The 13,292-nt window shown below is 34.0% G+C and overlaps 1 protein-coding gene across 2 annotated transcripts in view; it reads right to left on the bottom strand.

The window, feature by feature from the left end:
- Mkln1 (muskelin 1) overlaps positions 1-13,292 on the bottom strand; it is a 120,152-nt gene that overhangs the window by 60,866 nt on the left and 45,994 nt on the right. For both annotated transcript variants that reach the window (XM_075953747.1, XM_075953748.1), the window contains exons 5-6: positions 11,597-11,706; positions 10,054-10,246 (exon numbers count right to left, since the gene is read on the bottom strand). In XM_075953747.1, coding sequence (XP_075809862.1) covers positions 10,054-10,246; positions 11,597-11,706 — 303 coding nt within the window. The remainder of the gene's footprint in view (positions 1-10,053; positions 10,247-11,596; positions 11,707-13,292) is intronic.

The raw sequence follows: 13,292 nt of genomic DNA, 5'->3' as shown, positions 1-13,292 counted from the left end.
CTGCTGGGCGGGTACAGGGGATGCAGCACAACAGATGAAACAGCTAAACAAAACCATGAAAGTATGAAAGTCTTGGTCTAAGACCTCAGTACCAAAGAGACATGAATGTTGAAAAGTAGTCTTGATAGCAGACGGAAACAGTACGACAGCCAAAGACAAAGGCCAATTGTCAAAGTTGAGAGAGAGAGAGAGAGAGAGCGAGAGAGCGAGAGAGCGAGAGAGCGAGAGAGAGAGAGAGAGAGAGAGAGAGAGAAAGAGAGAGAGAGAGAGAGAGAGAGAGAGAGAGGGAGAAACAAAAACAAAAACAAAAAGCCCTGAAGCATTACAGAAATAAAGATCAAAGTGTTAGGAGGAGACACTAGTGATGATAACTGAAATGAGATAAAGAATTCAAAGCATAAAATTAAACAAAAATGTCAAACTTAATAGCATAAGTAAAACATTGAGATAAATGAAACTAAGAGTAAAACAAATCACACAACAGCTGACAAGTGCAGCACTGTAACTGAAGACAACTCTACAAAACAAGCTAAAGTGAAGATGGACTATCTAAACAAATTTAAAAAACAACAGATTTCTTTCAAAGAAACAAGTAGAAAAATAACAACAACAATAGGTGCCGGTTAACAGCAGAATAATAAATAAAATATGCTTGAAAGTATTAATTGTGTGGTGGTGGATGTGGTGGCGCACGCCTTTAATCAGCACTCACACTCCGGAGGCAGAGGCAGGTGGATCTGTTCAAGGCCAGCCTGGTCCACAGAGTCCAGGACAGCCAGGGCTATGCAGAAAAACCCATCTCAAAAAAGCAAAAGAAGAAAAATTGCTAGTCAAAAATTCTACATCCAACAAAAACCGCACATCTTTAGAAGACAAATGTTTCAGATGAACAAAAAGAATTACCCTTATTATTATAAGAATTTCTAAAGGCTGCTTTAAGGCAAAGGAAATAAAATCTTAGATGTAAGATCAAAAACATACAAAGTAATAAAAAGAAATCAGTAAAGATGAGTGGAAACTCATGAACTCTGTATAAAATGAAGCAAGATTATAGGGCCTCATAAGTGACAATGAATGTATGAGTTGTAAATAAATTAAAATAGAACTCCATTTATATATTAGAAAACAAAAAGCTACTGACAAATTTTGTTAACTGTATATTTGCTATAATTTTTATCCAAAATATAATGTGGAATGCATTAGAGCCAAGTAAACAAAGAGTAAACTGAAAATATTAAAGGCAAGAGATGACAAGCACGAAGAAGAAATAAAGAGCATAACAAACCAAAAAAAATAAAATGGTAAGCTGGGCCTGACTGAGTGCCTATAACCCCCACGGTAGGGGGAAGAGATGGGAAGAACTCAGGAGGGGTCTGAGCAACTGGGCAGCCTAGTCGAAAAGTGAGCTTAGGGTACGGTGAGAACAAGGTAAGAGAGCGACAGAGTAACACACTCATCATCATCCTCTGGTCTCTGCATGTGGACACACAGGTACACGCATCTGCACTCACATGTGTTCATACACCATACACACAAAAAATAATAACAAAAATAAATAACATTTATAAGAGTTACATCTTTAAAACAGGTTATAGAAAGGTTGAAATTAGGGCTGGAGAGATGGCTAAAGAGCAGTGGCTGCTCTTCCAGAGGTCCTGAATTCAATTTCCAACAACTACATGGTGTCTCATAACCATCTGTAATGAGATCTGGTGCCCTCTTCTGGCATCCAAGCATACATGCAGGGCAGAACAGTGTACACATAATAAATAAATCTCTTTAAAAAGGGCTGAAACTAAAGACTGAAAAGAGCCTGAAGACTGTAGTTCAACAAATACTTGCATAACATGTACAAAGTTGTGGCTTCAATCTCCAGAACCACATAAAACTGAACAAGTTAGCAACTATCTGTAATCCTAACACTCGGAAGATGAGGCAAGAAGATCAGAATTCCAAGTCAGCCTCAACTATAAAGCAGCCTGGGCTACATGAGACCATGTTCAACAATAAATACTACTGGTTTTATTAAAATAATGGAATTAAAATAATTGAAAAGGTATGCCGTATAAACACTATATGAAAGTAGGTAAGCAACACAGAGTAAAATTTAATTAAAAGTAAAAAAAAATAAGAAGTGTAACTAAAAACATGGCAACAAAATAGAGGAAGAAAATCAGAACCTTTAGACAGAAGTTTCTGTCTTGTCTGGTCTTGTAGCTGTTCAGTCCCCCCAAAAAAACCACAAAGAGGCTTATATTAATAATAAACTTTTGGCCTATTAGCTCAGATTTATTATTAACTAGCTCTTACAATTTAATTTAACCCATAATTCTTGTCTATGTTCAGCCACGTGGCTTGGTAACTTTTCTCAGTAAGGCATTCTCATCTTGCTTCCTCTGCATCTGGTTAGTGATTGATTTTCTGCCTTTCCTCTTCCCAGAATTAGTCTGGTCACCTCGCCTATACTTCCTGCCTGGCTACTAGTCAATCAGTACTTTATTAAACTAATATGAGTGACAAATCTTTACAGTGTACAAGACATAGCAAAAACCATAAAGAGATATACAACCCAAACTTCCATGGAAGCATGTTAAGATACATTCTTCTCAGTAACTGAGTCAAAGAGAAATTACTGATAAAGATTGGTGCAATGTGATTAACAAACCTGAGCTACTAGATATATATAGAACACTGCCCCCCAACACCTGCCAAACTCACAGGCTGCTCAAGTATGGATATTTCCAAAAGCTTATCAAATCTGGCCCTATCTCAAGTATAAGTTTAAAAGGATTGGTAATACATGCACCTGACCACTATTCAATTCCATTAGAAGTCAGTAACAAAGACAATAACCAAAAAAAGGGATACATTTGGAAATTAAAAAATAATATCTATAAAATTATGACTCAGAAAAAAAGCCATTTCATTACATTAATAGTGAACCATACAAAAATTTTAGTAAATATAATTTTATATCTTTAATAAATGTGAGAAAAATTTAAAATCTGATGATTAGCTAGGCATTCATCTAAAGATGATATAAAAAAGATACGAAGAGTAAGCATGGTGGTACATGCCTTCAATCCCAGTACTCAGGAGATAGAGCAGCCTGGTCTACAGAGCTAGTTCCAGAACAGCCAAGGCTGTTAACACAAAGAAACCCTGTCGAGGATAAAAAAAAAAAAAAAAAAAGAAGAAGAAGAAGGAGGAGGAGGAGGAGGAGGAGGAAGAAGAAGAAGAAGAAGAACAGAAAGAATAAAAAAAACCCCACAAGTTAGTTATCTCTAAATGACTTTTCTGATGACAGTGATGGGACTAAAAAAAGAACAATTTATTACTAATATAAATAACAAAAAGAAATATCCTAGGAAATCCTGCAAACATTACGTAGTTAATAAGATATTAAATAAACCTTTATCTCCTAATTTTTAAATTTAACATGTTAATAGACAATTCCTAACAATAGTGTAACTGATTAAAGCTGAAGCAAAAACCCTGATGAGTCGTCCTTCACTGCTCATACAAACTGAACAGGTACGCAGAGTGCTGCCATCAGGCCATTTCATGAACAGATAGGCAGAGTGCTCCCACCTGGCCATTTCATGAACAGATAGGCAGAGTGCTCCCACCTGGCCATTTCATGAAGAGACAGGCAGAGTGCTCCCACCTGGCCATTTCATGAAGAGACAGGCAGAGTGCTCCCACCTGGCCATTTCATGAAGAGAAAGGCAGAGTGCTCCCACCTGGCCATTTCATGAAGAGATAAGAGTACTCCCACCTGGCCATTTCATGAACAGATAAGAATGCTCCCACCTGGCCATTTCAAGGCAGCTTATCTAACTCTAAGCTCTTCCATGTAAAAAAGTAAGAAAGAGTTCAAATTTTAACACAAAAGAGATTAACTTTTGAGTACACTAGGTGAAATTAGAATCTAAATCTGAAAGAAATATAAAGAAAAAAAACATTATTCGGTCTTCTTGCTATTAAAAACAACTGGAAGAAATCAATATAAACATTAACCAATCTAAATCTATGACAGACCCAAGAAATACATGATGACCAAGTTTAGTATATATGAGAAATAAAAAGTCATCTTAAAATTAGAAAAATCAGTAACTGATTTCCTACATTAATAAGTTAAGACAAGAAAAATTCATTATCACAAGTGGTAGAAAAAATAATAAAATTCAGTATTTGTTAATATAAATTCTTAAGAAATCTGGAAATCTGATGCAAGGCCCTCTAAAATGCCACATGAAATATAATGTGCAAGAACCATATGTATGATTTGATCATTAAATTTCTGTAGACATTTTTCAGACTGAGGGAATTTCTATCTCTAGTTTGCCATACTTGATCAAGAACAGATGTTGTATTCAGCAAAGTTTCTCCTGTGTTTTCTGAAGTGATGATAAACAGATTTGCTTTTGAAGATATGAACTACACCAGAATATATATGTTCCCATTACATCTTCAACTTTATTTTAGATACCTTAGCTCAAAAAATTGAATAAAAAGAGAAAAGGAAAGAGGCTAGAAAGAACCAAACCCCTTTATACCTAAGTATAAACTGAGCAAACATGAACATAGCATGGTGTAGGAAGATCCTCTTTCTATGTGTTGCTTTCATTGTTTGAATAAAGAAAACTGCCTTGACCTTTTGATAGGGCAGCCCTTAGGTGGGTGTAGTGGACAGAATAGAATTCTGGGAGGAAGAAGGCAGTGTGGCAGATGCCATGGTTCTCCTCTCCACACAGTCAAGTGGCGATACAGATTATTAGAAATGGGTTAACCAAGATGTGAGTTAGCCAAGAAGAGGCTAGATATAATGGGCCAGGCAGTGTTTAAATGAATACAGTTTCTGTGCTGGTTTTGGGGGGTTAAGCTAGCCGGGTGGCGGGACACAACCCGCTGCTCCTCTTTACAACAACAGCATAACAACATGTGGTTACAACTACACCAGCACTAAAAAGGGGAAATTTAACAGTGGCTTCAACATTCATGATAAGAATCTAGAAAAAAGGGGGAGCTGGAGGTACAAAATTAGAATTTCAGTATTATGAAAGCAGAGGCAGGTGGATTGCCCCAAGTTCAAGGCCAGCCTAGACTATAAAACAAGTCATAGAAAGACCCTGTCTCAGGGAATGAGGGAAAATGGAGAAGAAAAACAATGAAGAGTAGGTCATGACATAAAGACTCAAAAAATAAAAATGTAAAAACCTATGAATAACTTCATACTGATAAATTTAGCAACTTAAATGAGGTGTGCATATTCCTCAAAATCCATAAATTACCAAAATTCCCTCAAGAATACAGAATACAGTTAACAGTAATAACTGTGAAGTTTAAAAGTCTCCACAAAACTAACTTCAGGCCCACTTTCTACCATTCATCCTTTTTAAAGTCCACTATGGTACTATTAATTCTATATAAACATTTTCAGAAAATTAAAGAGAGACTAATTCTCACCTCATTCTTTCTGTGAAGGCCAAAAGTATCCACACACAAGAACAAGGTATATACTTAAAACAAAATTTCAAGTCAGTATCCAAACTGTGACTCAACTGTGTTTAAGAATACTCAATAAAATTTTGTAAATCAAAAGTAACAAGATTTAAAATGAGTATTAAACAGGATTTTCATAGTATTGCAAAGTTGAATTTAAAAATGAAAACCAATATAACTTAAGATATGAGCAGCTGAAAATAGCACATCCTTTCACCATCTCAAAGTCACAGGAAACATAGTTGATAAATTGCAGTATCTATTTCTGACAACAATATTACAACTAGATTTCCTCAATCTGATAAGATGCCTATAAAGTTATAACTAACATTTTGCTTAATGTAGCTTCTTATTTTCTGTTTTTTTTATTAGCATATATTATTGCACAAAATAGTGGGTTTCATTATGACTTTTTTTTATCATACACCAGTAGAATCTTGTTTCCCCCATACTGAAACAATATATTTTCAAATCCTTTATGTATCTCCAATAAGGCTGGAGATATGACTCAGCTGTTAACAGCTACACTCAAAACCAAAAATCTCTCTCTAATAAATAACTTGTCTCCAGATAGAAAAAAATCCTCAAATGCAGACTTAGGAAAACAATTCACTACAAGAATGGGTAAAAGATACAAACAAATGCTTCAACAATAAAGATACAAAGATAAAAATGTCTATGAAAATATGCTAAGTATCATCAATTACTACAAAACACAAATTAAACCCAGAAAACATATACATACACACACATGTATATATGTATTTCAGAATAGCCAATATTCAATATTATTGACAGATGTTACAATATATGGGCAACTGGTCAATTGTGGTTTTTTACATTTATCATTTTATTTCATTTATTTTTAGAATCTCAACCATGAGTACTACATTGACATCATTTCCACCAACAACTTTCCCCCTCCAACTCTTTCCATGCCCTTCTTATTCGCTCTCAGTTTCATGACCTCATCTTATTATTGTCACACAACTGGAATTTTTATACACTACTGTGTGAATATAAAACAGCAATATTGAGAAACTGAAATTTTAAAAAGTTAGAATACACATACACACATAACTTTTAAAAAGTTAGAATAACATGACACATGGTAATTCTATTCCTAAGCAGAAAAAAAATAAAGAAACCTTGAATTTTGCAGGCAAATGGATGGAGCTAGAGAACATCATTTTGAGTGAGGTAACCCAGACCCAGAAAGACAATTATTACATGTACTCACTCATAAGTGGTTTTTAAACATAAAGCAAAGAAAACCAGCCTACAAATCACAATCCTAGAGAACCTAGACAACAACGAGGACCCTAAGAGAGACATACATAGATATAATCTACATAGGAAGTAGAAAAAGACAAGATCTCCTGAGTAAATTAGGACCTTGGGAGAGGGTTGAAGAGGAGGGGAGAGGCAGGGAGCAGAGCAGAGAAAAATGCAGAGCTCAATAAAAATCAATAAAGTTAAAAAAAATTTTAAATAAAAAAACAAAAAGTGAAAGTGTGTTTCCACACAAAGACTTACATACAAATGTTCATAGTAATGGTAACTTGCAACAGCCCACAAGTGCTGGTAATCCAAATATCCATCAACAGATGAATGTAGAAGAAAACTAATTTTTAATTAAAAATAAATAAATGGAAAAAATTACAAATAAAAAGTTGATGTTTCACTACATATTTATATACATTTCTTTATATATTATGGAATAAATGTACAGAAGAACCATTTATTTTAATAAAAACATTTTTGGATGCTGAAAAAAAAAAAGAAAACTAATATATCTATATCATGTATTCCTTAGCAGTAAGAAAACAAATATAGATGGGTATAACAATCTAGATGAAATTCCAAATAGTTAAGCCAACTAAAAGAAGTCCAAGAGTATAATCTGTTTACATAAAGTTATAGAAATGCAAACTCACTATAGTGACAGAAAGTAAATACGTAGTTGCCTAAGGATGGATGAAACAATGCAGGAAGGCTAGATTACAAAATAATATGAGAAAAATTTAGGGACTGTCAATGTTTATTACTATGAGTATAAAAGTGGTGGTGGTCTCAGGCAGGTGAGCATATACACATCTACGTCAACACATATCAAAGTAACCATTCCAAGTATGTATACCTTATAATGTCGTGTGTGTGTGTGACAAAATAACCTTTCTGGTTTTTATAAAATTTAGTCTTATTCACACATGAAAATTTTAGACAGGTGTTAGAAAAAAGGAAGAAGAACTATTCAAATGAAGAGCACACTTGAGAACATTAAATGCCCTGAAAGAAGTTTCTGTTTGCTCCACTGTAAGGAGCCTGATAAAAGATGCTTCAGTGTCCTACTTTCCTATTCAGTGAGCAGAAACTTCTTGGCCTCATCTATGTTTTCAGTGGAAGAGAAGCCAAAAAATTCTGCACTGTTCTTTTCCTTATTTGTTCAACAAATCATCATCAGTGAAGTCAGCAGCAAAGTGAACAACCCTGAAAGGAATAGTTACTAACCTAGTGTTCCAAAGCAAAGAAGATGATGTAGCTCTAAGTTTCAGTTACAACTGCTTTGCTAAACCAGGCTCCCTGTCTAGAGTCAGAAGCACAAGTAACTATAGTGAACAGATCTGCATGTGCTTTGAACAGCTTCTCCTAACCAACGGGGCACACAACTGAAGAGATAGTTGTAAATAGCAAATATCATTAGCCTAACAAGCAGTGAAATTACACATGGTGCTTGCTGTTACTTTATATCACCAACACAACAAAATTAGATGCCTTAGTGATAAAGATGTCAAACGAGCCAAAGGCAAAATCATAAAATTACCTATATGCTTCTCTAATACTGATTAGAAAAATATATAAACTAACTTTTAGAAATAGAGACAAATTTATGTATTTTCATTGGTAGCAATTTAGTTGTTTGATATGGAATTATTATCAGTGTTTTAAAGTATACTCCATTTCAAAGCTATCACTTCTTTATTTGTAAGCATAAATCATCATCAATTAAACAAATAACAACAATGTACAAGGCTTGGAGGTATCTTTGCTAACGTATCTTACAATTGAGCTGGAAGCAACTGATTTTAGGAGGTTTTTTTTGGTTTGTTTTGTTTTTTTGGGCTTTTTTTGTTTTTCGAGACAGGGTTTCTCTGTAGCTTTGGTGCCCGTCCCGGAACTAGCTCTTGTAGACCAGGCTGGCCTCAAACTCCCAGAGATCCGCCTGTCTCTGCCTCCCGAGTGCTGGGATTAAAGGCGTGCGCCACCACTGCCCAGCAGGAGTTTATAAAATAAAGTAGCAAAGTATGACTTCTGATTTCCTTATTTATAAAATACCCAATACAATATCTGAATAATGCAAGCACCTAGTAAGAATGGATAATACAGCAGGAGAGTAAGATATATGAAAGGATAGGATTAAAATACGTAATTATTCTTTATGTATTTATACATATATATTCTTTATATATTATGTATTATACATATATATTCTTTATATAAAAATATGCTGAATTCAACTCTACAAATTTGTTTGTTGAGACAGAGTTTCACATAACTTAGGCTAGCCTGAAACTTGCTACGTAGCTGAAGATGACTCTCAACTACTGATCCTCCTGCCTCAACTCTCCCCGTTGATGGGTTACCAGGCCCAGTTTATGCAATGCTGAAGTTCCATGGTTCTGAGTATGCAATGCTAAGCAAGCATTCTACCAATGAGTCATACTCCAGTCCTCCACAAGCTTTATACTGAGGATCTATAATGTTCCTTGTTACTATGAAAATCACTGCGGAAGAACAAAAAGGAGAAAAAGATAAAAGAAAGCTCTCATTCACTAAGGGATAACAGAGTCCTCTTTTTACTTCAAATAACTATGAGACTTTAAATATTAAAATCTAAAGCATCTCTTCATCATATTATATATATATTTGTTGAAGCCAGATTATAGGCCACTTATGAAAGTCAGAAATTCTATAAGAAAGTCAAAGATTATGTATGTATTCACAATATAAAGAAAAACATTTTAATGTAAATTTCCTTGCCTGTTACATTTACTAATACTTATTGAATATAAATACAAACCTGCAGAGGTTGGCAGATCTTGAGTTTGAGGTCAGCCTGGTCTACAAAATGAGTTTTAGAATAGTCAGGGCTACTCAGAAACCCTGTCTTGAAAAACAAAAATGAGAGAATATTGACCACTAAAAAAAATTACTTAAAGGAACAAATCATTGATAATAAAACACAACATCAAAAAATTGTTTCTCACTTGATTTATTATTAGTTAAGTGCTTAGTTTCTCAGAAAGACAATTCAATATAGGTAAATGAGTTCAAATCTGTTTCTATTACTTTTTTAAACCCTTGTGATAGTATAAACTTATCTTACATAAAAGAATTTCTTACTCCAAGGAGCTAACGAACTTTACAGGATAAAAACGCAGGAAAAATAGAAAAGAGTAATAGCGGAGTAAGCAGCATACATCCTTTTTGAAAGTTTCCTGTAAATACTGAAATTATCCTAATAATCCAAGTTTCTAAGTTTCTTACCATTTACAGCTTTTTCAATCAACTCTTCGCAAGCGTCAAAGTCACCCTTCAAGACCAATTTGTCGTGCATATCTGTCAACATTGGATGTTCCAGTGCAATCTTGGTTTTCTTTTGCAGAGATTCAAAAGCCTCTGTATAGTTGTGTTGTCTGAAGTGTTTTAGGCAAAGACGAATGGCTTCTTGTTCGCGGTACTACTAGAACACAAGAAAAGTAGGGAAGAAAGGAAATCTGCTTAGTTGCCACTGTAGGAAACAGTAACAATAAAAATAACTCAACTGAGCATTTACTATTTACCAAGACCTATATTTAATCTTTTCATTAGTTACCATTATTTTCACCTGTCAAGTAGTAAAACTGAAGCTTAATGATACTGTAACAATTTGCCCAAGATTATAAGTATGTTACTAAAGGAGATCAAACCAGACATAATCCAAAAGCCTAAATTTTTTGGGGGGGTGGGGTGGTCAAAAACAACATATTCTACATTAAAAACCCTTAAGGCTCTAAATTTTGCAATTCCCAGGACAGCAACTAATAGCATCACAATGCAGATGCTAAGAGAAGGACAGCATGAATTTGAAAGTGAGTACTTAATTTACAAACCATTTTCTTTAATAGGGTTAATACCAGAAATAAAGATAAATTCAGAAAAATAATTTAAAAACAAACAGTAATTTAAAAAAGACACAAAAATATGTGCTGGGATTACCTCAAATTTTCTAAGCATATTGCTTTATAATAAGAAGAAAACAAAATTATATAGAAACACTGTATGACAATTTAAAAAAATGAAAAACAATTATTTACCTATAAGTATTACCCTGGAATAAAAAATAAATAAAATCCCAAAAGACTTGAAGAATAGCCAGTTCATAGTTACCTCACTTCTCAACTAATAAAAGGTTATCAAATCAAATCCCTACTGCTTATACACTATAATTATCAGTAAGTAACCTCATCAAATAACCAGAGTGATTCTGTAACCCCACTAATTTCACCTGCCCTTCCCTCCTCTCCCTCTTTGGGCATCACAAACAGATTTAATATTAAATATCTATATAAGAGCAGTTCTATTAAAGAACAATATTTAGCTATCCTGCTGACTTTAGGCATTTCAATCATGTTCAAATATTAACATTTGTATCAGGTTGTAAAAGTAACCCAGCAAAAATTGTATTCAAAATATTCATATCATTTTATATCAAAAATCAAATTGAGGGCTAAATAAATATAATAAAATAACAGCAAACTGTAGAGCCCTGCTGCCTGAGTCCAAATTCTGGCTCAAGCACTTTACAACTCTGTGAGCCTCTCTGCCCCATTTCCTCATCTATGAAATGATAAGGACTGATAATTACATCTCGTAAAATGATAACAATTTAAATGAGTTAGGAATGCTGAGCAGATGACAACTATAATGCTTTAACTGATTAATCTTAATTTTTTACTATTATTCCCAACATTTCATATTGGTCACAACAAAGAAATTGGCACATTTCTTCTTCACTAGGAATCAAAATCTAATTGTAAAGCAGTCCTACCTTGCTGTACCAGTTCAGACAGGGCTGCACTATATCGGGGTCATCAATGCCACTAAGCTCAACATACCAGATGCTAAAATTAAAGCTGGGCCCCCAGGAAAGAAGTGGAACTTTAGGAGGAAAAGCAAAAAGAGGGAAAAAATTAATATAATTCAAATAAAATTTCAAAGAAGTAAAATTACTAATGCTTAAGTCTATATGGATTTATTCATCAAAATCTCTGCACACCCCCCACCCCATACCTGCATTTTCAGTCTTCAGGAGGCTGTGGCAAGAGGAACAAGAGTTTCTAGGCTACACAGTGAAACTCTGACTCAAAAGAGCAACAACAAAAACATGCATTTAGAAACTAGTGTTTAATTTCTAAAAGATGGTTCATGATATTAAAAAACAAATCTGACTAAAGCTACATTTTTTTAGTGAACAAAAACTGTAATTAACTTCAAAGCCATCATACATCTACTCCTAAATAAATAAAATCCAAACTAGATAATATAACAGACGTTACTGATCCTACATGCAGCAGATAATATATATATTTAAAAAAATTTTGTGGTTTATTTAACTTTATTTTATGTGCATTGGTGTGAAGGTGTCAGATCCCCTGCAACTGGATCTTCAGACAGTTGTGAGCTACCATGTGGGTGCTGGAAATTGAACCCGGGTCCTCTGGAAGAGTAGTCAGTACTCTTAACCACTGAGCCATTTCTCCAGTCTCCAGCAGATAATATTTTAAAATTGTATCCCAGTATAGATTAAAGCTTCAACTATTTATCAATTTATAATCCTAAAAACAAATCCAAAGAAAAACACTCAATCTCAAATATGAAAAAGTCAATCTCAACTATTCTTAATACATAAATAATAGCAAAAAGAAGCAACAATAAAAAATATCCCGTAGATTTTCTTTATTAAAAAAAAAACTTCCTTCAAAGACTACAAGATGATCTGATAAAAAAAGATATAGTGATGCAATTTACCACCTTAAGAAAAAGCCAAAAGGAAAAAAATGTTCAATTACTTTTAAAAATCACCTTACGTCTTAAACATTAAACCTGAGAAAATATTAAATACTATTGTTCAAGTCAGAACAAGACAAGAAACCATTTTCTCCACTAATCATTACTATACTAGATGTCTTAACCAGAACAGTAGGGTTGGGGTTTGGTGTGGAAAATGATCCAGCAGTTAAGAACAGTTGCTGCTCTTCCAAAGGACTCAGGTTTAGTTCCCAGTACAAACATCCATAATTATAGTTCAAGAGGATCATATGCCCTCTTCTGAGCTTCTCATGCACTAGACACATGGTACATGGTGCACATACATGAAGGCAAAACATATGCATAAAGTAAAAATGAAATCTAATTTAAAAAGCTGACAGTAAGAAAAAAATAGTCACTTGAGGATGGCATGGCTGTCTATCTGAAAGACTTGACTGGCTGTCCGATATTACTGTTCAACCAGGTATACAGAAGAAATTTAACTGTAACACAAGTACTTAAAAGGGACTTTAATAAATCAATGCTTTGTTGGGACTTGAATAAATACAGTAATTACTACCACAGTCTTGAGGGTCTCCATGATTCCCTTTGAGTCTACTCTTGAACACTATTATTACCAAAAAAATTTTTCAAAATTAAAAATGTGGGATTCTAGAATTAACCATTGTTCTTCAATAATAAATATGATTTGATTC

This window comes from Microtus pennsylvanicus, chromosome 19 (genome assembly GCF_037038515.1).
Source record: "Microtus pennsylvanicus isolate mMicPen1 chromosome 19, mMicPen1.hap1, whole genome shotgun sequence".
NCBI lineage: Eukaryota > Metazoa > Chordata > Mammalia > Rodentia > Cricetidae > Microtus > Microtus pennsylvanicus.
This window is presented reverse-complemented; position numbering and strand designations above follow the sequence as displayed.